Raw genomic sequence first — 24,013 nt, forward strand, 5'->3', positions numbered from 1 at the left:
AGTGTCACCAGAGACACTTGGGTTTAACAACAGTTTATATGTCCACTGTGAGCTGTAGTAATGATACACTGCACAGAGGTGTAGCCTATCAATAGAGGACTCCAACACACAACTGCTTGTGTAGTCTGGTTTCTCAGTGAGTCAAACTACATGAGATGGGGTAGTGCTGCCTGTTAAAGGGGGGATTCACCTTTAAGTTAACTTTTTGTATGTTAAAGAAAAATCAATTCTCAGCAACTTTTCAAGTGGTCTTTCAATGTGACACTTTCCAACTTTAAAATGGGGGTCAGTGAAAAAAAACTATTGCTCTGTGAGGCTAAAATGTTATTGTTTTGGCTATTTTGTATTACTTATATTCCAATTCAGGTCCTCTCCTATTCATTTACTCTCTCATGTAAACCACTCCCTGGTTGCTAAGGTAATTTGAACCCTGGCAACCAAACAACTGCTGAAATTCCAAACTTGAACAAAAAGTGAAGTAATTAAAAAAAACACAAATGTTAAAAAATTAAGGCCAGTTGCAAATTGTTTCTACATCATACTAAATGTCAACTCAAAGGTGAACAATCCCTTTAAGGTTCCTATACACAGGTGATTATTGGTTCCGTTCTTGAATCAAATACATCTACCCATGCATAGGACAAACACCTTCCCTGATCAATATATCTGTTGCCGCAGATGGATATTCTTATGGATGGATATTCCCTGCTGTTTAGCTGTTGTTATACTTTAGATCCCAGCATCATTCAACAGCAGGAGGCTGCCAGGGAAGGTTGTGGTTCCAGGCTGAGGATCCATGATCTCTACTGATTTATTTAAAACTGTGAAATCCCACCTTTATTAGAGTGCCTACTGCTTCTGTAACCCACAGATTTTATCTAGGTGAGGACATTTTAAAGGAGCTCAATGAATGTAGTATGGCTCATATCACTCCTGTGCCTAATACCAACCCAATAAATCTCCAATGAATAACAGGGCCCGAGATAGTGTGGTTTGTGGGGTTATTGTAGTTATAGTGCACTGGGTGTAACTTGGGTTCTTTAGGCCCCCTTCCCATGGGATCCTCTGCAACCCACTTTTAGCCTTGGCTGAGAATTTCTTTACAGACACCGATGCAACAGCAGCACTGCTCATATTATACAGTCAGCTTTTCTATAGATCTCTAAGCAGAGAAATGTTCTCTTCAGTCAGAATGTACTGTAAATGATTAAAGGGATTCTGTCATGATTTTTATGGGGTACTTTGTATTTCTAAATTACCCTGTTTACATAGCAAATAATTCACTCTACCATTTAAAATTGTATTCTTGAACCAACAAATGTATTTTTTGTGTGTAGGCGCCATCTCAGTGCATTGTGCCTGAGTCTGAGCTTTCAGAAGGAGCCAGCGCTACACATTAGAACTGCTTTCAGGTAACCTATTGTTTCTCCTACTCCTATGTAACTGAAGGAGTCCCAAGCCGGACTTGGATTTCTTACTATTGAGTGCAATTCTGATATCTACTGGGAGCTGCTATCTTGCTCCCTTCCCATTGTTCTGCTGATTGGCTGCTGGGACGAGGGGGGGGGATATCACTCCAACTTGCAGCACAGCAGTTAAGTGTGACTGAAGTTTATCAGAGCACAGGTCACATGGCTGTGGCACCCTGGGAAATGAAGACTGTGGCTAGCCCCATGTGAAATTTCAAAATGAAATATAAAAAAAACCTGTTTACGTTTTTAAAAAACAGATTTCAATGCAGGATTCTGCTGGAAAAGCTCTATTAGGTACAGGGGAAGTGCGTCAGATACAATGCACATTTCCTGGCCCCATGTTATATTGGTAGCCCATCCTGCAAACTATTGAGAATATCATCATTATCAGTTATTGATATAGCGCCAGCAAGTTACAAAGGGCTTTACATTAATTTATAATGGACAGGGGTCTTGCAATAATTTAACAAACAAGGGTTATAGGGTAAAAAAAATAGGATAAGAAGGACCTGTCACAAGAGCTTACAATATGGGCAGAGGTAGGTAGTTAAGACAACCATGTGGGCTTTACCTTGGGCTATGTATCTTTTGGAGTCCCCTAGGTCTTGCCAGTTCTTACATATAAGCCCATGATTTGAACTTTCTTGCCTTGCATATGAGGTATGTACAGAATAGTTCCAACAGACTGCAGCGGACTCAACCATTTTGTGGTCCAAGATGTATTTGGGCCTATATAACAAAATTGCATATGATATGTCTGAAAGGTAAACCTGCTTTCTAATACTGCGGAACTGCATATAGTGATGCACTAAGGAATGTGTATTATAAACACAGAACATTCTGGGAGGTTTGCATTTATACATACAATTGGGATTGTTGAATTATTTGTCTGAATTGTATGTGGTAGCTCTTACCAATATCTTGATAAAGGTAAGCGATTTTGAACAGAAATCCAGAACATGAGCATCAGTCTGGACCAGGGTCGGACTGGGCCGCAGGGACACCGGGAAAAATCCCGGTGGGCCCAGGCTCTAGTGGGCCCTGGCGGCCCAGACCGACCCTTGCGGCGCTCCCCCTGCCCGACCGCTCCTGCCCCGATGCGTTAAATTTACGCACTCGGGGAAAAACGTTGGGTGGGGGGCCCTGCGAGGGGGGTTGGGGGGAGGCTATGGGCCCGGGCCATATGGGCGGGGGCCCCGGTGGGCCCCAGTCTGACCCTGGTCTGGACCCTCATTGGATACCTTATCCTCCTATGCTTTTGCATGTGCTGCCTTCCTTGTTGATTCTATAGTAGCAATTGCAAAAAGCACAGGCACTTTACCACCACTTGAGGCAATGTTGTTTTTGTTGTTGCTGCAGGAATGCCTGGGCTGAGGAATATAATCACAATGTTTTTTTTCAAAAGTGCAGCATTTCATTTTCTTTCCAGAATTCCATTATTCTGGGCATTGGCTAAGTTGCATCTGGAAATGCCGCTAAACTATTCTTTAGAGCAGGCTGGGTGCATCGACTCCCTGTAATTACTCGCAAAGGCAAATAGTATGCATGGGTACAAAAACCCTTAGGAGTGGCATCAATGCTCACTCAATTTTTCAACTATTTTAGCACAGGGCAGTTGTGAAAAAGTAACTGTAATTTTTTACCATTTTTTTGAAAGTGGGGCTAGGACCACTAAGTTTTTATAATACCAGGGTCAGACTGGGCCGGCGGGGCACACGACCTGAAACCCCACTGGCGCTCACTCGGCTGCCAGTCTCCCTCCCCTGACGCGCTGGACTTATGCATGCTCGGGGGAGGGCAGGTGGCGGGGGGCCACCTGAAGACCTGAAGTGTGAAAACACACTGAGCCACTAGTAGCAGCTACTTTTTCATGGCTACTAAACTCCAGCCATAGACAATACTGAGAATTGCCTCTGCTAAAACACATACAGAGCCAATTATCAGTAAATGATCAGCATTGCCTATTTTAGTAGCCACGACAAGTAGCTGCTACAGTTGTTATATCAGTTACTGCCCTTCCTCTGATGCAGCTGAGAAATGTATCACCTAATGCGGTAAACGGTGGTGCAACTACATACAGTATACAGCAGATCCTGCAGTCACAGGGGGACCAGGGGACAGAGGAGCTTGGACCACAGGGGCTGCTGTATTGCCTCTCTCACCAGCCTCCCTAGTAGTATAAACTTAGCCACCCACCAGGAGGGGACTGGTGTGTCCAGGGCCCACCGGGGCTGCCACCCCAAGGCCCCCACTCCAGTCACGCACCCTGTTCCTGCACTTATAGCCTGCAACCCCACCTTGTGCACACCAGCCACCCCACTGTGAGCACGGCGTCACGTTTATTTTATTAGGTGCAAGTTCGAGGCAGCAGGGAGCAGATCTGGGCCAGCTGGGGCCCACTTGGTTTCCGGTGTCCAGCCAGGCCAGTCCAATCTAGAAAGTTGCCAACCTGTAGCTCTGTAGCTGTAGTAGCTCTGCGTGAGGCAACAAACCATTAACCTACACCAACCCACTCTCAATCCTAACCCGACCTTTACTTATATACCTGTACTTAACCTGCCTGATTCTGACATCACTGAAGGAGGCAGGAGTATATACATTTTAAAAAACAGTCATTATTTCTGGTGTACAGGCCTTTCTTGTGCTGCACCCTAGCCATACACAGAATTTACTGTCTAAATAGCCATACACAAAATTTACTGTCTATGTATAGAAATCTGTTTTTTATGAGACAGAAAAAAGACTTATTTTAACTTCAGACATTGGAATACATGATATTAAATATACAGATATTTGAATGGACTTCATATTCAGGGGCTGCTTATAGATTACAAAGTAGTATTTCCCAGTATATGACAATGAAAAGTGACTTTCCCTTTTTTCCCACTTTGGCTATGGAAAGTGTTCTTATTGCCTTTGTCTTTGTCAAATAGAGGGTTAATAATCTTCTACTGAGCATTCATTTCATCTCTCCCAAATGTTTCAGTATTCCAGAATTGGGTTGTCAGCAGTGCAGGGTGATTATCCCAATTAACTGGGAAATAATTAAACTGCAAAAAAAAATGAGATTCCTTAATATGTTAACTAGCAATGTAGGGCAGTTATAGAGTAGCCTTGTGAGAGTAAGGCAGTTAGGAAGTACCCTTCAGAGAAAGCTGCCTGGAGATATCCCCTTTCCCACTGTTAGTGCAGCAAACCAACAAACACTACTTGTATAAGATACACATACTGTATATGAAATACCCTATTTATCTGAAATAGTTACCCCCGCCCCCCCCCCAATAGGGACGGCAATAAGATAACCTATTCAAAGGAATTCTATTCTTATGCTGATAATTATTATAAATACATATACTGTGAATGGAAGGAGAGGAGAGGGAGGGGTAAACTCACTTAACTGCATTGTTAAAGACAATCGGAAGCAGAACATTTTAAATAGGTACCAATCTATTAGATCACTGAATGAAGAAGCGGAGAGGAGGGGGTGGGTGTGTTATCCTCTGGGGAGCAAAATGCCTGATTGAAGTTTTTTTTTTCTCTCTCCTGTTGGACTGATCGTAATATGAGGTTGTTATGTGAAGCTCTAGGCACGTATTGTTAGAATGGCAAGGAGACTGGGAGACAAAATCTGAAGAGAGCAGCCTCCCCCTAGCCTATAAGAAGCATCCCCCATCTTATTGCAAGGTTAAGGAAACATTTTGGCCGAGGAGCTTACAGGGGGATAAAAAGGGAAGGTAGGAGGTGGGCTGCAGAAACCGACACCCCCTCCTGGAATGTGAGCAGGGGTGGTGACTTAGGACAGCACAGAGAGGAGGGATATGAAGGTTCACATCAGCTGGCTGTTCCAGCGCAGGAGGTCCTGCATGAAAGTGCTTTCCAGCAGGAGCAGCCGCCGCCGCGGTATCTAGGAGCTGTCCACTTCAGCACCACATCCCCAGGCGAGGCGCACACCCCGACATTCAGCCTGAGCAGCTGCAGCATCACTTCCATGCAGCAGCAGCAGGAGCACAGCTACCAGCCCACCCTCCAAAAGAAGCCTGCCTCCCTCCCAGGACATCTAAGTGGGGGCCTCAGTGTGATCTTCGGTTGTAGAACCATGGATTGCAAAACCCGCAGTCCCTCTCAAGCCAAACCTTACAGCATCCAGAGGAGACTTGTGGTGTAATCAACAGCAGGGGAGGAATCCCACACTCCAACAGACATCCACACATACACACACACATCTACATACAGACACCAGAAGAGGAGAGGAGAGAGAGAGAAGAGAGAAGAAGAGAGATCTCTGGCAGGAGCAGGGGGCAATAGAGAAGAGGGAGAGAGAGAAATCGGGATTCTTTTTTTCCCCCTTTTTACATGGCGCAGGCTGCAGAGCAAAATAAGGAGAGCAAAAGCTGCATTCCTAACCCTATAATCTCCCATTGCCTTGGTCCAGATGCTGAACGCTGGTGATGAAGATGCTGCATTTATATTCCTGCTGAACAAAGCTCCCCAATTAGCCAACACTTATGGAAACTGAAGATCAAAATTTCAGGAAAAGGGATTAAAAAAAAAAACAAAAGGTTACACCATCTCTGTGTCTTAGCACTGCTGCTCCCCCTCTGTGTATGTGTCTGTCTATAGAATTCTCTCTTTTTTATTTTTGCTACCTGCATGTGGACATGATCTGATGGACACGGAGCTCTCCATCAAGAAGCCTTCCAGCTTTACTTTTGCTATTTTTTTAATACGATACCTCATCTTTTGGGCGACGTCCAGCATTATTGCTAACTAAACCCGTAACGTCCAGCGCCTATCACCCCCCACCACCCCCAAACCAGATCACTGTTGGATGTCTATAGAATGAAGAACTATGGGTCTGTTTGATAGAGGTGTTCAGATGCTCTTAACCACCGTGGGGGCATTTGCAGCATTTAGTTTGATGACAATTGCTGTGGGCACAGACTACTGGTTATACTCTAGAGGGGTCTGCAAGTCCAAATCCATAAGTGAAAATGAAACCAGCAAAAAGAATGAAGAAGTCATGACCCATTCTGGATTGTGGAGAACATGTTGCCTTGAAGGTATTTTGGTGACTGGATCAGACCCTTTCTTATCTTACATTCCCCCCTCCTCCTCCTCTACTCCCATGCTCCCCTCCTTCTCTCCTGAATCAGAAAACTACATATTCCTCCATCTTATCATTTCATTTTTTTAAACAAGGGGCGGCTAGACTGAGCTAATAAAACTGGAGGTGGGAGGGGGGGGTTGGGGAGAGAATGATCCACTTGCAGGCATTCAGTGTGATTATGTGAATGATAGATTTTGTTCAGATGGAAGCAGCAGGGCACAGTGAATAGTAAAAGGTGTGTAGAATGCATTACTCTGTGTTTACTGTGTATGCTCCTCTCATGCATTGAACCAAGTGGGATGATGCCGAATTCTTATTTATGGGAGAAGGGAATAAATCATGGGTCTGCTAAGTTACCTGGGCTGCTTACTGCTATTTAACTAAAATGGATGGCAGGGTTTGCAGATGTAGAGAGTATATGCTGCACAGGCCTGCTAGAGATTATACACAGGCTAAGGGAAATTTGGGGAAAATGTAGGAAATATTGAGTGTGTATAAATATATATATTTATATACATTGATAGACATAGAATTAAAATGAATGATGGTTTGTGATATATATATATTTATTTTCATGTATGTACTTAATTGTTATTATATTGATAGCCTCTTTGTCATGATATTTTGTAATTAATAGATATCTGGACAGAAGGCCTGGATAGCTGTTCATTTAGGGGTTAATAGCGTTATGTTCCCTTGCATATGATGACAGCTTTAAGTAATAGCACCCACGAATCCCAGGGGTTCAATAAACAAACCAATAGATGCCCCCTGCTCAGCTGTATCGTCTCCCTGTACACGTACAGGTTAAAGTGAAGTTTGTGTGGCGGCTGCCCATAGGTCTCCCGTCGTGGATTGTGTAAAAGTGATTGCCACCTCCTTGGCTGTGAGTGATATTGGTATTTGTGCTTGGCAGGGGAGGGATGGGAGATTTTATGAGGCCTGTAGCCAGAAGGCCGCTTATACTGTGCTGAAAGAGTTAATGGATGCTGATTTGAGGCGCCCAGAACTGCCCCGAGCCGCCTTTTCCAGTGACCTTTTCACGCCTGTGGTCCTGCAACACATTGCAGTGTGAAAGGAAAGGGTTAAAGGCAGCAAGTTAAAGGGGGCAAAGAGTGTGTGTGTGCCAGGTGGAGCGAGGTAACTGTATGATTAGTACAGTGCTACACAGACCACCCACCCCTCCCCCACAACTCCCCTCTTCAATCACTGCAGGTCAGCAATCCAGCCATACACACACACACACACAATCAGCTTTCTGCCTGGGGCACAGCAGCCGTGAGTGTGTTCACTATTTGTGCCTGACTCCTAATGTAGAGAGAAATAGAGATCTATTAATGATCAGACACAAAACCCCGCACTGTGTTGATATTACACAAATGCACACAATGCACCATTTATCCTTCCCCACAGTATATTTGGGTGACATTAATCACTGCAAGTGACATCAGTCTATGCTTGGAAAGGCTAATTCCTTATGATTGTGTGTATGTGTATGTGTGTGCATTGCTATCTCTGGCTACGCCAGGAACAGATTGTCACCACACATGTCCAGGCACATACACTTAGAAACACACAACATGCGGCTTCTGCCAAGTGCACACATTCCACACACCATATGCAAGGCCCAGACACAAAGTTTAGGCGCATATGTCCACACACACACATATTACAAACACACCAATGACACCTCCTACACACACACAATCATTTTCTCATTGCGCACCCCAGATTTCTTCTGATGTTCTTCAATGCATATGGCTCCTGATATCTCGTACAAGGGCACAGAATATACACTTTATACTCTGATTATCACATTTGAGCAGGGTAACTAAACAAACAGGCACAAAATACTGATTATTTCCATAGGCAGAAAGCTTGTGGAAAATAAACCAGGGATTGGCAACCTTTAGATCTTCAGTGTTGCATAACTACAACTCCCAGAATCCACAGCTGAACTCAGCTAGTGGGCCAAAGTTAGCCTCTCTCTAGGTTCATATATCTAAAGGATGGTAGAAAATTGTCAAGAAAAAATGGCCCATTTTAATGCATGAACACATTTATACAATGTACTACCCTAATATGTGCATTCATTCATTCACAATGCACATGTCCTACTGATACACCCTCCTCTGCAAACAGGTAGAACCCAGCTCCCTTCTCTAACTGTTGCCTCTACAGATGCACCAAATCCAGGATACAGGCTTTATTTAATTCTGTAGCATTTGGCTGAACCATATCGAACCCTTGTTATCATGTGACTCTACTGCACCGGACTGCAAAAGGCAACATCATATTTCTTTTTTAAACCACAAAAAGATTCATTTTGAATAATTAAATTTTAATGCAGAAAGTCATTTTTAGTGATTAAGTAGATATTAGGCCAAAACCAAAAATGATTGATTTGGTGCATGTTTTAATGCATCAGGCGTAGTGATTCCTTGTGTTCAAGAGAGCTATTACCTAAACCCTTAACAATGGGCTATATTTCCCATATTGTACAATGCAGAGCTGAACAAAATACTGTTATCCTTTGACTACAACTCCCAGAATGCCGTGAAAGCTGTAGGAGCTATAGTTATATAGTAACAGCTGGAGGTTGGACAACCAGTATATATTAAAGTACAACTCCCAGAATGCCCTGAAAGCCTTCAACAACATCTAGGAGCCAGCTGTCAACACCATCCTTGGTCAACAATCAATACAAATGCTCCACATTTAAAAAGAATATAGAGAGGGGCATTAACGAACACAAATTGCATGCATAACCCCCATAGAAACGCGCATGATTTAATTAGAACAATACTCTCATTGCAAATTAGATGTATCAACCCTTAATTCCTAATGTAACAATCAGACTGTGTAATGTCCTATCAAGAGCTCCAAACACACAAACATACACATACACACAGTCTATGATTTGAATTACACAGATAACAATAAACACAGACACAAACCCAGCCACATTACAGAAGTAACAGGTCCATTCATGAATCCCATTAAGTGGTAAACAATAATTTATAAGCAGACTACAATGCTCAGTAACACACACATCTGATTCAGTGCACAAACAGCTGAGAGTAACCACAAATTCACAAGCCTCTCTCTCTCTCTCTCTCTCTCTGCTCCATAGCTCCCTGCCCCTATCTCTCTCTATACCCTGTCTTTCTCTCCCTCTGCCCCTGTCTCTTTCTCTCTGCCCCTGTCTCTTTCTCTCTACCCGTGTCTCTTCGTCTCTCTGCCCCTGTCTGTCTCTCTCTGCCCCTGTCTCTCGCTCGCCTTCTCTCTCAAGCTCTACAATTCATATAGTCAATCTTTCTGTACCAAACCCAAGAAATACCCATGTTATGTTTATTCACATATAATACCAGGTAATAACAAAGTGGAAGGGGATACTGGGAATCATAGTTCTGCAACAGCTGGAATCCCAGAGATGCCTATCTCTATACACGTTCATAAACCAATGGATGGAAAATGCACATAATGCAGTGAACCCCATTAGAAGAAGTCTCTGCCAATGTATGTGGTCATATATATGTTTTATTAGACATCTGTGATCACTGTGGCACATATATGTACATTACACTAAAGCATTAACTCATAGAGTTCAGGCATGAGACCCAATACACATACCCAGATATCACACCAAATACATTGCCAGTGTATGGCCAACATAAGACAGACACACACAGACACCAGTCCAGCCTGTGGGACACTTTGGCCCTTCCTCCTCTAGAGCTGGGCTGTGATGGGACATGCTCTGAATTGCTAAGTGCCTCCACTGAGCGATGAGAACAGTTTGACGCATTAAACACGCATAGCGCATCCGCTGAGCCTCTCCTCAGCCAAGCCTGCCTCTTAACATAATCTGCAGAGAAACATTGCACAGAATAGAATATGCCGTCCCTCCCCAGCCGGGAGAAAATCAATAGCAATGAATTCACCCTGATAGATCTCAGTCCTCCCCCCCACCTCACCCCACAGCCACCACCATCCACAACACCTCAATCCCACCTCCCCTCCTTCCAGGAAACCTTTTCAATTGATGCTCCTATTTATTATGTGTCCCTAAAGTGGCTAGTGGTTGCAATTAAAGATTTATAGGATGCTTGTAGGAATTTTGTTTAAGCTGCTGCCTTTTTATTAACCGCTTTTGAAGCAGGACACTAGCAGACAACTCCAGCAATGAAAAAGCCATTTTATTGTAGGGATCACATGGGGCCGGTGGGGGGGGGGGGGGTACAGATGGGATGGTAGCATGGGTCTGGTTGCACTTTGGGAAATAGTCATTCCCTAAATACAGCTAGTTTAACTGTGCTTGGGGTATAGCGGAGGGAAGGTGTCAGTGTAGTACAGGTGGCTAGAATTTGTTTTGGAAGATGGAGGGGGTGTTCTGTCATGTGTGTTGGGGGGAAAGGGGCCATGCGCAAAATTCTGTTTAACTAACTGGTTAATGGGGGATTGTCTAATTTTCAAAGACTGCACAGGGTGTGTGAGAGAGAAGAAGAAAGGAGGGGGAGAGGAAAAGAGGAGGAGGGGGAGGAAAGAGAAGGGTGGGTGTGAGACAGGGGGAGGAAAAGAAGAGGGGGAAAGAGAAACAGACCTTTGGAGAGTGGGAGGAGAACTGATGTAGGAAGACAGGCAGAAAGAAAGAGTGTGATGGCTAAAGACTAAGGATCATCTTCTTAACTAGCGGCCCTGGTATACGAGTGTGTAAGTGTGGAAAGGGCTCTGCTGATTCCAGACATGACAGCCAGAGTGAGGATCTACTTCTGAACTTAGGTCTTGGGAATATGACCAAGTCATTGTGGCAGGGTTCTAGATATTACACTGCAACAGTTAGAATCTACTACTGAACTAGGGGCAACGTTAGGGGTGAGTGAAAAGTGTGTTGTCGGCCTTGCTTATCCTACCCACTCAGCCATATGCTCTTTATGAACTTCAGGCCATGATATATGAGTGTTTCCTTCTGCGGATTCTGCCGATCACTGCAGGACTAAAGCTATTGTAGCCACAACTGCATGACTGAGAAACAGCTTCTAAACTAAGGTCCAGTATGTGTGAATCTGTAAGTGTGAACAGGGTTCTGCAGATCCTAGGCATGCCAGTAAGACTGCAGTTTCTATAAATGACTGCAAGCAGGAGGATCCTCTGAATTAAGATTTCCCATGAGCATGAGTGCATATAACGTTCTACAGAGTTTAGAACTCAAAGGAAGAGTTTGACTTATTTTCTGAACTATTGTCTAGATTTGATGTAGGATTATGGCTCAGATGAGGCTGTAACATGCCACAAGAATGAGTTTCTACATATTAACTAAGGCTAATTATTTATATAGCTGTCTGGAGTGAATCATTTGATCTATCCCAAAACATATACAGTGTAGAAAAAATGTCCTTATAGTCCAGATTTGTTTATGGGATGGGGGTTGTGAATGGTAACAGGAGAAGCCCCTGCAAGAAGAGGGAGACAGTCTATTGCCTTGTCAGATTATAGTTGTACAACTTCAAATATATTATTGTGTATTTGTGTATTCCAGCCCCAAACGTTACATGTGAACCTATTCATATTCCACCATTTGGATATTCTGATCAGTTCTCTAACTACTCATGGTGTGAATAATAAAAAATATATTTTGTGTTCAAAGTTCTGCAGATTTTAGAGCCTGCTGCTATATTGGGGGTCTTCCTTTAAAACAAAGTTCAGCAAATATATATATATATATATATATATTTATATATATATATATGAAAGAAGGGCTGGCTGATGCACACCAGGACTTTGAAAAGCTCAAGTCACTTTTATTGATCCAAAAAAGTGACTTGAGTTTGTTCAAAGTCCTGGTGTGCAATAGCCTTTCTTGCATTTTTGTATACATCTTCACCCAGGCATATGGCTGAATATGTGTGTGCCTAAGTCAATAACTATATATATATATATATATATATATATATATATATATATATATATATATATATATATATATAATAAAGGATATTCCGCACTCGCAGGTCTTATAATCAAAAAAAGTATTTTATTGAAAAAGTGACTAAGTAGTCATAGTTACTTTTTCAATAAAATACTTTTTTTGACTATAAGACCTGCGAGTGTGGAATATCGTTTTCAAATACAGATGATTTTTTTGTATACTGCACCCAGGCAGACTATATTATTGGTTGACGTGAGTGCCTGCTTGGTTCCTTGGTTTTTTATATATATATAAATATATGTGCTGGATCAGTACCCTCTTTGTTGAAAAAGGTCCCCAGGAGGATCAAAACGTTGGAATTGATGCTGTTCAATAAATAAAATCATATTCTTCGAGGGTTCTGATCCAGTTTAGAACTATATAAGCATCATTTCATCTTTTGATCTCACACCTTGCATTACTTATTGGATTGAGTACTTTTATATATATATATATATATATATATATATATATAACACAGTCCACATGACAGCACCACTTGAAAAAGGTCCCAAAAGGGTACATGCAATTATAATACACAAGAGATTTTTTGAAACACAAAGACCCTTGGTGCTGGCTGTTTTATTTTGATTTATATATATATATATATATATATATATATATAAAAATTATTGCACTTACGGGAACTTCACAGGAACAGGAAGAGCACAGTTGGTGTTCGAAACGTTGGAATTTTTGAAAAAAATAGAGCAGTACAGATTTTGTAAACTAATATAAATGTGTACAATAAATGTAAATGTGACCTGGATGAATGAGAATCTTCATAGACAATATAAATGTGGTGATCTGTTTATGAAACTTTGGTTTAAGTTAGGGGTATTAATGGATTAATATATATGGTTCTGTAGTTTCCAGGACCTTTGGACTGGCTTTCAACATAAGGACAATGATATATGGATTAATGCAGAGCTCAGTGGGTTTAATGGCTCACTGCAATAGTCTGGAGCAAGTTGTATGTGGAAATGTGCCCCAAGTTCCGAAGATTCTAGAATCCACTGTAAAGCTGCTGAACTAAACCTAAGAGTACATTGCAAATACTGTATTTGTGAGAGTGCATGGATCTCACTCAGCGAGGGAATATAAAAGTGTATTTGTGCTACTGGAGTTATCGATACAGGATTTTATGAGGCCATAGCATCCTGCTGTATGTAAGACCCAATATTTTCAGAGTGGAACTATAAAGCCCACTTATTGATAAATTTTATATTAAAGAATTAGAGAGTAAAACATTATATCTGCTCCATGTCCTTAAAATAGGTAATCACTATTACTGGGGGAATGATTGCTGCTCCCAGGCCCTTACACTAAAGGATGATTACTATTGCAGAGTCCTTACGCTAAGGTATATTCACCTATAGTGAAGAGTGATTGCTGCTCCCAGGCCACCCACTCAGGGATTGTCACTTCTCCTACAGATGGCATTGATACTGCATCTGTGTAATAAAGCCTGTTACGCTGCCAAGAGCACTTTGTAACATCATTATTGTTTGCCTTATAACATTACTAATATATGCAGCACTATAGACAGGATTTGTAAGGCATGTGGGGGTCATTCATTATGGTGGTGCAGTATGAATATTCCCACTTCTTTTATCTTCCATGAAAGAAAATCATTGATGCATAAAGGTGCACTAGAGTGGGAATGCCAACTATAAATATTGTGCCCTGTGGCACATGGGGGTCCTCGTATTAGGAGTAGCCTGTGCTTTACATTAAAAACACATAACCTAAATCAAATGCTCTCAAGGACAGTGTCAGATGCATCTAAACAAATGTGCTGCTCTCCAGGGGTGCTACTTGTCAATACCCCATGCAGTGTAAGGTATATTCTGAGCAAATCACTTAGTGCCCTCTGATATTTTCCACTTCACAACTATCAGCAAACAGCTAACAAAACATTGTCATGGAGATGTGAATACCTAGAATGCTGGTCCTTCTATTTTAGCCCATTCCTTATACAAATCAGCTTCAGCTCTGTATGAGTTTCCTCACATGAACCGCTCGCTTTAGGTCTTTCCACAACATTTAAATTGGATTGGATTGGATTAAGGTCAGGACTTTGACTTGGCCATTCGAGAACATTCACTTTATTCTTATTTAACCAATATTTGGTAGAATCCTGAAATTAGGATCTTGAAATTTAGTTCATGAACAATGTCTTGACATTTTCCTTTAGAATTCTCTGGTATAGTTCAGAATTCATTGTTCCATCATTGATGGCAAGCCGTCCAGGCCCAGATGCAACAAAAAAGGCCCAAACCAGAACACTCCCACCGCCATGTTTCACAGATAGGATAAGGTTCTTATGCTGAAATGGAGTGTTTTTCTTTCTCCAAATATAAAACGCTCCATTCACAAAACATTCTTCCAGTTCCTTCTGGTTTGTCCCCATGATCTGTAGAAAACTGTAGACTGTCAGCAATATTTTTGGGGAGAGCAGTGGCTTTCTCCTTGCTATCCTGCCATACACACCATTGCTGTGTTCTCCTGATGGTGGACTCATGAGCATCACCATTCGGCAATGTGAAACAGGCCTTCAGTTGCTTAGAAGTTACCCTGGGTTCCTTTGTAACCTCTCGGACTATTTGATGCCCTGCAGTTGGAGTTATCTTTGATGGTCGACCACTTCTAGGTAGGGTAACAGCAGTCTTGAATTTCCTCTATTTGTACACAGTCTGTCTGACTATTGATTGGTGGAGTACAAACTCTTTAGAGATAGTCTTGTAACCTTTTCTAGCTTTATGGGCATCAACAGCTCTTTTTCTAAGGTCCTCAGACTCCTCTTTTGTTTGAGCCACATCCACAAATGTTTTGTATGTGTGATCAGGCTTTGCTGGATCCCCATTCTTTAAAGAAATAAAGATTCTTTAAATAAAGATAGGTTATTGGATCTTTATCTACTTTTAAAATATAAATATATAGAAAATTTTAAAGGGTTCCCACATTTTTAAGGACTACTGTATATATGATCTTTGCAGGGAAAATGAATATGATTTGCATCAGCATGTGGCACAGAACAGATCAGCAGCACAGTCTCAAGAAGGGATGGCTGGTTAGTAGGGACCTGCAATAGCCATGACGTGACATGATCAGAGAGCGTACATGAGTCTTGATGAACTCTGGGGTGAGGCAAAGTCATATCCTGGTGATGCTGCATAGATAGAAATGACAGCACTTTGATAAAGAGAGAATGTGGGGAATGAGGGAGAGAGTCAAAGATAACACCTAGGCAGCACCGTTGGAAGGCTGGAGCGATGGTGTTATTTACAGCAATGGATAGATCAGATATGGAAGTGATGGTTAAGGGAGGAGATAATAATAGCTCAGCATTGGAAATGTTTTATATTAAGAATCAGTGGAATAGCTATAGAAATAGGAAAGTTGATATAAGCAAATAAGCAAGACAGGCTGAAGGTATCTGGAATGTGAATAGGTTGTAGATGCCATATGATTGTTATTAAACCCTCTTTATATAATTAAAAAGTGCAGATAAAAACAAAAATATTAGAAAATAAAAACAACTAGCTACCATCTTTCTCAGACTTCAGAGAGTGCCCCCCAAAAATGCCTATAAAATGTTAGATATTCCTTGCGGTCACTATGCAACATACACTTGACATATTTAATAAGCTGACACTAATTATTGTATTTTTGATGGAGAAGAATGAATGTTATTGGCTCTAGATCCTTCTTGTTCATAGCCAGTGCATTGGTACTGCGAATGTGGCTTTTTGGGGACCCCCAAGGCCAACTTCTGCCAAAGCAATTAGGCTGGACATGAAGAGAGGATTTGCCCAACACAGTTTAGTCATTTCAGAACTGCATGAATGTGTGAACTGGAAACAGTTTGATCAATTAAACTCAAATTATGATTGTACTAGCATTAGACTAGATTTGAAGATGGCCCTGTGTGTGAATCATTGGTTAGACTCTAACTGTATGAGGCTGCACACTTATATAGAGAACATTAATATAAAGATCAGTGTGATTTGTCATGCATCAGATCCAAAAAATGCTTTTGTGCCAGTATAGAAATAAAAAGGCTTTAAAAAATTTGCCAAAACTAAGCAAACCATTCCCTGGTTAAATGTTATACCCTTGAGTACTTTGGGACTTAGAGCTAGCTTCTGAAGATGCAATTTAAGAAGGAAATATATGGAGGAACTGGACTCTGCAGCTTATCTGTGCATGTATGGGCACCCCCGACGGGGCTATCTGATCAACATCTGGCCTAAAGTTGGCCAAATCTTGATCAGGCAGGTTTGATTTTCCTGTCAGATCAAGGACCACATCTGCTCGTTTTTCAGCAGCTATCCAGTTTGACATATTAGCAGCTATCTAGTTGCTAGGGTACAGTTTACCCTAGCAACCAGGCGTGGTTTAAATGAGAAGGTGGAAGAAGAATAACATTGTAGCCTCACAGAATAATAGTTTTTTACCTGCTGGGTTTAGGGGCTCATAAAAAGAGGCAGAAGAGGAAGACAGACAAATCATAAACTAAAAAAATGAGCACCAAGAATATGCCATTCTATAACAAAAGTGAATTTAGATATAAACTGCCCTATTAATAAAACAAGTGTAAAATGTCATGAATCACAATATATTAGCAAAAAAATAAAACTGCAACGTAGCAGTGAATTTAATGTCTGCCTTAGGCTGGGGGTAAGTAGAGGGCTCCTTAGTACCACAAACCTTGCCGGTGCAACCTTACCTGTATGTCTGAATGATGAAGTTAGGGGGCAGGATAGGAGATGCCCATGTGATACCCCCAGCCCACCCATCATGAATACAGGACTGCCAAATGAAGCAAGCAATGTATATATCCTTTTGTATCAACAACAACACCACAATACACAATGGCAACTCATTTTTTTATAAATACCCAATATTTTTATTCAACGTGCAAATTCAAGGAAAGGAACTACTGAAAGGCAGCTTCTCAAACTATTCAGTAAAGAACACACCTCCCTATCTGCATTGCCCACCCACCCAGAATATGCAATGCTGCTATACATCACCTCTGTCGCTTCATTCTAGCAGATATTCCTCTGCAGATTTATAGACAAGAGTGGAGGCCTCTCTATAAAGAGGTTCTGATACATACATGAACAAAATGTAGCATTTTGTAGTGGAATAGTGTATATATATATCCAATCTATGGTTGCCGCGTTAATCTCCAGCCAAGCCCATGCAGCATAAACAAGCTGCGCATTGGGGAGAAAAGTAACATTTCTCTTTGTCTCTGATACAGCAGTTAGAGGATCAAAAGACTTTCCCATATTCCAACTGACTGAACTGTATCTTTTCATCTTATCTGCTTTGCAAGCCTATTACAGGGGATAAATGGCTGCCTGCTCAAAGTAGGATATGCACAGCTGGTTCATTGGCTGCCTGGAAAGCCATTCTCTCCTGTATACTCTGCTGGCTTCTCTGGGCACTTCTGCAGGCGCTACATTTTCTCAGATATATTGTTAGCCAATGTTAATTGCCATTTAAAGACAAACGCGTTATCCGACATTATATAGAAAGGATTAAAGTAAACCTTTGCAGAGAGATCTTGATCATTATAGGCAATGGGGGTATGGAACAACTGAAAAACATACATTTCGGAAAGATGCTGTTATTACTGAGTATACTAGGGATGGGCAACATGCAGTCTTCCTGAACATTTCGTGCTACAAAGTCATTTGTGTCCTTGGCTCTCAGTTGTATGCTGAATATGTTGCTCAACAAAGTCTAAAAGGTTCTCATTGCTGCCATATAACTCATTGGCTATATAAACAAGGGTATCAGGAGCAGCACGTACCTTGTGCAGGCAGCAAATTGGATCCCATTCGCCAACTGGGGGCTATTGACAGCCAGATCATGAATTAGCTGAGCAAACACCTAAATAGAAGAGAGATGCACTCATCCATTTGGTAATAAGCCAACCAATAACAATAACATTCCAATAATACTGTTAAAGTAGAGAAGGTGGAACACACACATTCCAATAACCAAAAGCTTAAAAAAAAGAGTGAAACAGACGTGGGTCAATCTTGGCCTAAACCTCTAAAATAAAATCTGTTTTTATTTGAAGAAATTCTTCTGTAATTTTCAGAAATATGCAGAAAAAGTAACTAACTATTTGGGGGGCAAATTCCCTTTATAGCCCTATTATTTACTTGGTACGGAATATAGGTAGGAATATTATAAAACCCTAAAAGGCAGGTTTCTGCTATTTAAAGGGTAACTAAAACAGAATAGCAAAACTTAAACTGCCATTGCCTGTGGAAGTTATACAATATCCCATGATCAGCAGCTTTCTTCTGTGGTCACTTCTATCTAGTCTCCCTATTCAATGATTATCCACAAATGCACCTTGGGCACCTCCATTTCTGTTGGTTAGTCTTCACAGAAATAGAGTAACCTGCAGAAAGGAATCAGACCAAGAAGATGAGCATCGGAGGGGCACAATTTTAATCTCGAAGACTTGCTTTATGCGGGAAATGCTGCAACTTAGAAGCTAATACAAGACCAAAGAATTGTCTGTGTATAGAGTTGTCTGACATGGGAACCAATATTTAATAGCAATATTCCAGCCTTTAACATCAGTAAATATTATGAAAGCATTTATTCTGCACAAATAGTCCAGCATATGGTAGCCCAAGGCTTTGATTGGTGCTCCAGAGTAATATATGGTTCAACAGACCAGCAAGCATTATCTCAGGCCAAGTATTATTCAATTTATTCATTTATCAAACCACAATCTCCTTTTCTTTTATAAAAGAAATGTGATGGTGGGTTGTTATATGCAACATGTCTGCTGATATGGTTCAGTTCATTTCCTTTAAATTGTGCAGCATAAACAGCTTATTTTTTTTTTAGTTATAAAATGGTCTATTCTTAGCAACTTTTCAACTGGTCTTCATTTTAATTATTTGCCTTCCTCTTCTAACTTTTCCCAGCTTCCAAATGGGGGGCGCTGACCCCAGCAGCCAAAAATCTGTTGCCCTATGAGGCTACAATTTTATTGTTATTGTTACGTTTATATATACAATATAAGATGTGCAGCAGGGTGCTTTATATAAAGTATCACAGGTCAGAATATTGCAGCATATTAAAGAAGCTTCTCTGTGAAGTTTAAGTTGGCATATAACAACAACATTTTCAAATAACCTTGGATGAGTATCATAGATCGTTATACCATGGCACAGGGCAGCATGATATGCCAGATATTCATATCCAAACAGTCTTCTAGACGAGCATATGAAAAAAAAAACATATAAAGCATGATGAGCATGTGGTAACACAAAGCAGCCAGTAGTATCACAGATCTGGTTATGGGGCAATAGCAGCTTCACCAGCAGACAGTATCCACTTCAAGTGCACACAGGGATATTGGATTACCAAGGAAAATAGAGGCAATCCAACATGGGGCACCAAGTTTAATCTCTTCCCAATGTTGTCATGGCAGTGACTTTTAAAGGAGGGTAAAATAATGCAGCTCATACTGGTGTGCCCTTTCTCTAGGCTTCTATTTTATCCATTAGGTCACTGGCACACAGGACATTCAGATCACATTGCTAATTGCTGTGCTCATTAACACACCCACTGATTACTTGGCTGTATAGGGATACATTGCCCATACTTTATGCTTGCATATAGTGGTATAAACCATAGCACCATTGAGTAACTATTGTTTCAGAATGGGAAAGTCACATTTTCCCCATGATACAGTATGCCCGAGGATTGTGGGTTTTCTATTCTGCTACATGGGAAGCTGATGCTGATGGAGATTTTCCATCTGTCCAGTTCTCCTTGACAGAACTGCAGTGATGAAAACACCTTATGTGCAATTACTATTACAGCTCCCTAGAAATTCTGTGCTTGTTCTTTTGACTGATTTGATTTTTTCTTTAGTGTCCTTATCTTTTCCACTCTGCCAAATTGTTCAACAAAGTGTCTTATCTAACATCTCTAATGTAAACAACCGAATGCCTATGTCTTTCTGATGGAGATTAATTGACTAGTCCTAGCAGGGAAAAGTCTTTAGGAGGTAGAGCCTACGCAAAACTAAAGTAAATGGCTATTTTTGAACAAGTGGGATGCGTCATTGTAATGCATAATGCCACACCACATAACTTCCAGCCCCAAGTAAGTGTCAAGTGATGCCAGGCAGATGCCTGGCACACCTCCAGATAGATCTTCTCTGTGGTACTATTGCCTTAAAGATCCTCTCAGTTAAACATGGCAGACAAGCTCATGGATACTCATCATGTGGTCACAAAGCAATTATACATATACAGCTATTAATAGAGAAATATATAATAGGTTGTTAATATAATAGGTCCATTTTTTGCCAATGACCTTTCTTGAGTTAGGGATTTAGGGAAAAATGCACCTCTGCCCTTGGCCATAACCAGTAAAGGTCAATGTTCCCCCTTATCTGTGTGTTTTATTAGGGCAGCGGTAACTAAGACCTTCCATTTTACTTATTGAGTTGCTCTTCTGCAGACTTTGTCTAGATCAGTATTATACATTTTGAATCTGGAGACCAAATCCACACTGCATGTACTGTACAGTGCTAAATAGAACTATATAATGTTTTACCACCCAATAATTCCATGCTTACTACAACTTGTTGTGTGTGCTGTAAGGGCCGTGACACACGGGGAGATTAGTTGCGAACGACTAATCTCCCCGCAATGCCATCCCACTGGCTAGAATGTTAATCGCCAGTGGGATGGCATCCTTGGCACCGCGATTTGCCTAAGTCTCTCAAGGCAACTTCGGCGACGCAGCGCCGTGTATGCCATCCCACTGGCAATTTATATTCTAACTCGTGGGATGGCATTGATTAGTGAGCATGGAATTATTGGGTGGTAAAACATTATATAGTTCTATTTAGCACTGTACAGTACATGCAGTGTGGATTTGGTCTCCAGATTCAAAATGTATAATACTGATCTAGACAAAGTCTGCAGAGGAGCAACTCAGTCAATAAGTGAAATGGAAGGTCTTAGTTATGAAAAAAGACTGACCAAGTTGTGGGTGTTTACACTGGAGAAGAGGTGCTTAAGGGCTCTGGCACATGGGGAGATTAGTCGCCCGCGACAAAACTCCCTGTTCGCAGGCGACTAATCTCCCCGGATTGCCATCCCACCGGCGAAAATGTAAATCGCCGGTGGGATGGCATACGCGGCGGCGCTATTTCAGTGAAATCTCGCCGCCGCGTTTGCCATCCCACCGTCGATTTACATTTTCGCCGGTGGGATGCCATTTTGGGGAGATTAGTCGCCCGAGACACAGGAGATTTGTCGCGGGCAACTAATCTCCCCGTGTGCCAGAGCCCTAAGGGGTGATATGATAATAATTGTAAATCTCTTTATTCACCAGTAAATCCTTTCAGGAGACACAAGGGCATCCAATCAGATTTTAGGAAAAGAGGTGCCATTTTAAGGTGAAGATAAATGGAATTTTACAGTGAGAGCTGTGAAGTTGTGGAATTCTGCCCCTGAATCAGTCATACTGGTAGATACATTAGATAGCTTTCCTCTATAGATCTGCTTTCCTCTAGATCAGCTGCAGTTAGGCAGGTATCATTTAGACAATATGGTTGAACTTGATAGTCTGATGTCTTTTTCAACAGGAAACAACTGTGTTATTTATTTTGACCTTCTCAACCTCTCTAAACATCCTTTAGAGAGCAAGATATTTTGTGTAAATGGCCAGTAAGACAATAGAAGTAGCATTGGTGAAGACCCTGAACTCCGATTTCAAAGAAATGTGTGCCAATTAAATCATCTTCTCCAAAGTCTGGGAAACAGGTGGGATCAATTTCTGGTGGGCCTTGTAATGTCCATTCATTCTGCCTCAAACTGTCTAAGCAAAAGAAATCATCCAGAGGGTATGCAATTATATCCAACCCTTGCACAGGGCTAGTAAATAAGGCCCAGTGTCTTGCCAGAGGCAATTGTACATACAGTATAAAGACAGCAGTTCCACTCAGAGCAAAAGAACACAGGAATTTAACCTGTCTCCTCGGCATCCACTGGTTTGTTTGGCCACAGCCTTGTAAGAAATTTCCCTGCTTAAAAGAACATTTTCAATGCACAGCAGAGGTTTTTCTCCCAGATCCTACTTTCATGCTCCTTCAGAACTCCCAGAGCATTCCCCCTCAGAAGGCAAATCCGCACCTTGTAATGATAAGATCCAATAGAATCAAAACAGCCTCTCTAGGAGCTGAAGTTGCAGCTTTGAATCCTCACCTGCACATATGCTTTAATGCTGCAATTCATTTGGCACAAAGGTACAAAAGTACAATTTACACACTACTACTTGCAATTTCTAGATAATAGGGAAAAAAAGCCTAATTCTTTGGTTGAATGAGTCCCCTAAAGAGGTTATGCTGGCAGATACAACTTATAGTTTAAAAAGAAGATAATACAGTAATTGTATCTGTATTTATATACTGAATGTTTAAGGCAGCAGCAGCTCCTTTTGTTGCATTGGGAAATGTTGCCTTTATATTTAAGGCAACTGTTATAGATGGTAAAAGCTGCTAAGAGTCCAGCCATTAGAGCAAGTGTAGAGGAGGTGTGCCTTAAACAAAAGGTCCTGTACTTAGTGCTTGCCCAAAGCCTACACCTTGACCGTGTTTAAGGTGTTGCATTCACATGCAGCTAAAATAAAGCTCACATAGAACATTTAAGATATCAATATATTTGAAGTTCATACAAGTCAAGAAAGCCATTTGGCCTCCCTCCCATGGCAGTATAAAAGCCAATCCACCTTTCTTCAGACTGGGTCAGAAGACTGAAGATATTTGCAAAGCAAAATTATTCTACTGTGCATTAAAGGAACACATAAATGAGGAAGCAAACTCAACTGGAATTCAGTACTACATACATCATGTCTTTATGGTTCTCTCAGTCAGCCATCCTGTCAGTCTGCATAGTGAGGGGGAGATGGCAAGGGCCCATAGAGTACATCTTCCTCTAGCTGATAATCCACAATAATCTTTATATTAAATATTAGATTCAGAAGAACAGTTAACCATCTAAGTTTTAGGTTTCTCAACCAATTTTGGACACCCAGCTAACACCTATTGTTAGCCTATAGCACCACAATTTTCAGAGTTGATCAGAGTGCTCTGAATGTAACATAGTACCAGAACCCATGGCAGCAAAGTGGCGACAAGAGCTGCACAAAGCCAAGCACATAGAGATCGGCAGGGGTCATACAAATTAGGTGCATAAATAAAGTGAGATATTAGTGGTTGCAGAACACAGTTATGTTAATAAGGAAAAGAATCCCACACAAAAAGAACAGGAAGACAATGAGGTACTGTACATATAGGGATGTATTACATGGAGGTGTTGCAATGCAAGAAATTGTTGTGTGTGTGTGGTTCTTATATAAGGAACCACACACACAACTAAGTATTATAATGGTGCTAAACCT

The 24,013-nt window shown here is 41.3% G+C and overlaps 1 protein-coding gene across 1 annotated transcript in view; it reads left to right on the forward strand.

Moving 5' to 3' along the window:
- The first annotated feature begins 6,204 nt into the window (after positions 1 to 6,204).
- Positions 6,205 to 24,013, forward strand: part of cacng2 (calcium channel, voltage-dependent, gamma subunit 2) — a 53,028-nt gene continuing 35,219 nt past the window's right edge. Inside the window, exon 1 of the mRNA NM_001102948.1 lies at positions 6,205 to 6,532. Coding sequence (NP_001096418.1) covers positions 6,322 to 6,532 — 211 coding nt within the window. The 5' untranslated portion in view covers positions 6,205 to 6,321. The remainder of the gene's footprint in view (positions 6,533 to 24,013) is intronic.

Source organism: Xenopus tropicalis, chromosome 4 (assembly GCF_000004195.4).
Source record: "Xenopus tropicalis strain Nigerian chromosome 4, UCB_Xtro_10.0, whole genome shotgun sequence".
Lineage (NCBI taxonomy): Eukaryota > Metazoa > Chordata > Amphibia > Anura > Pipidae > Xenopus > Xenopus tropicalis.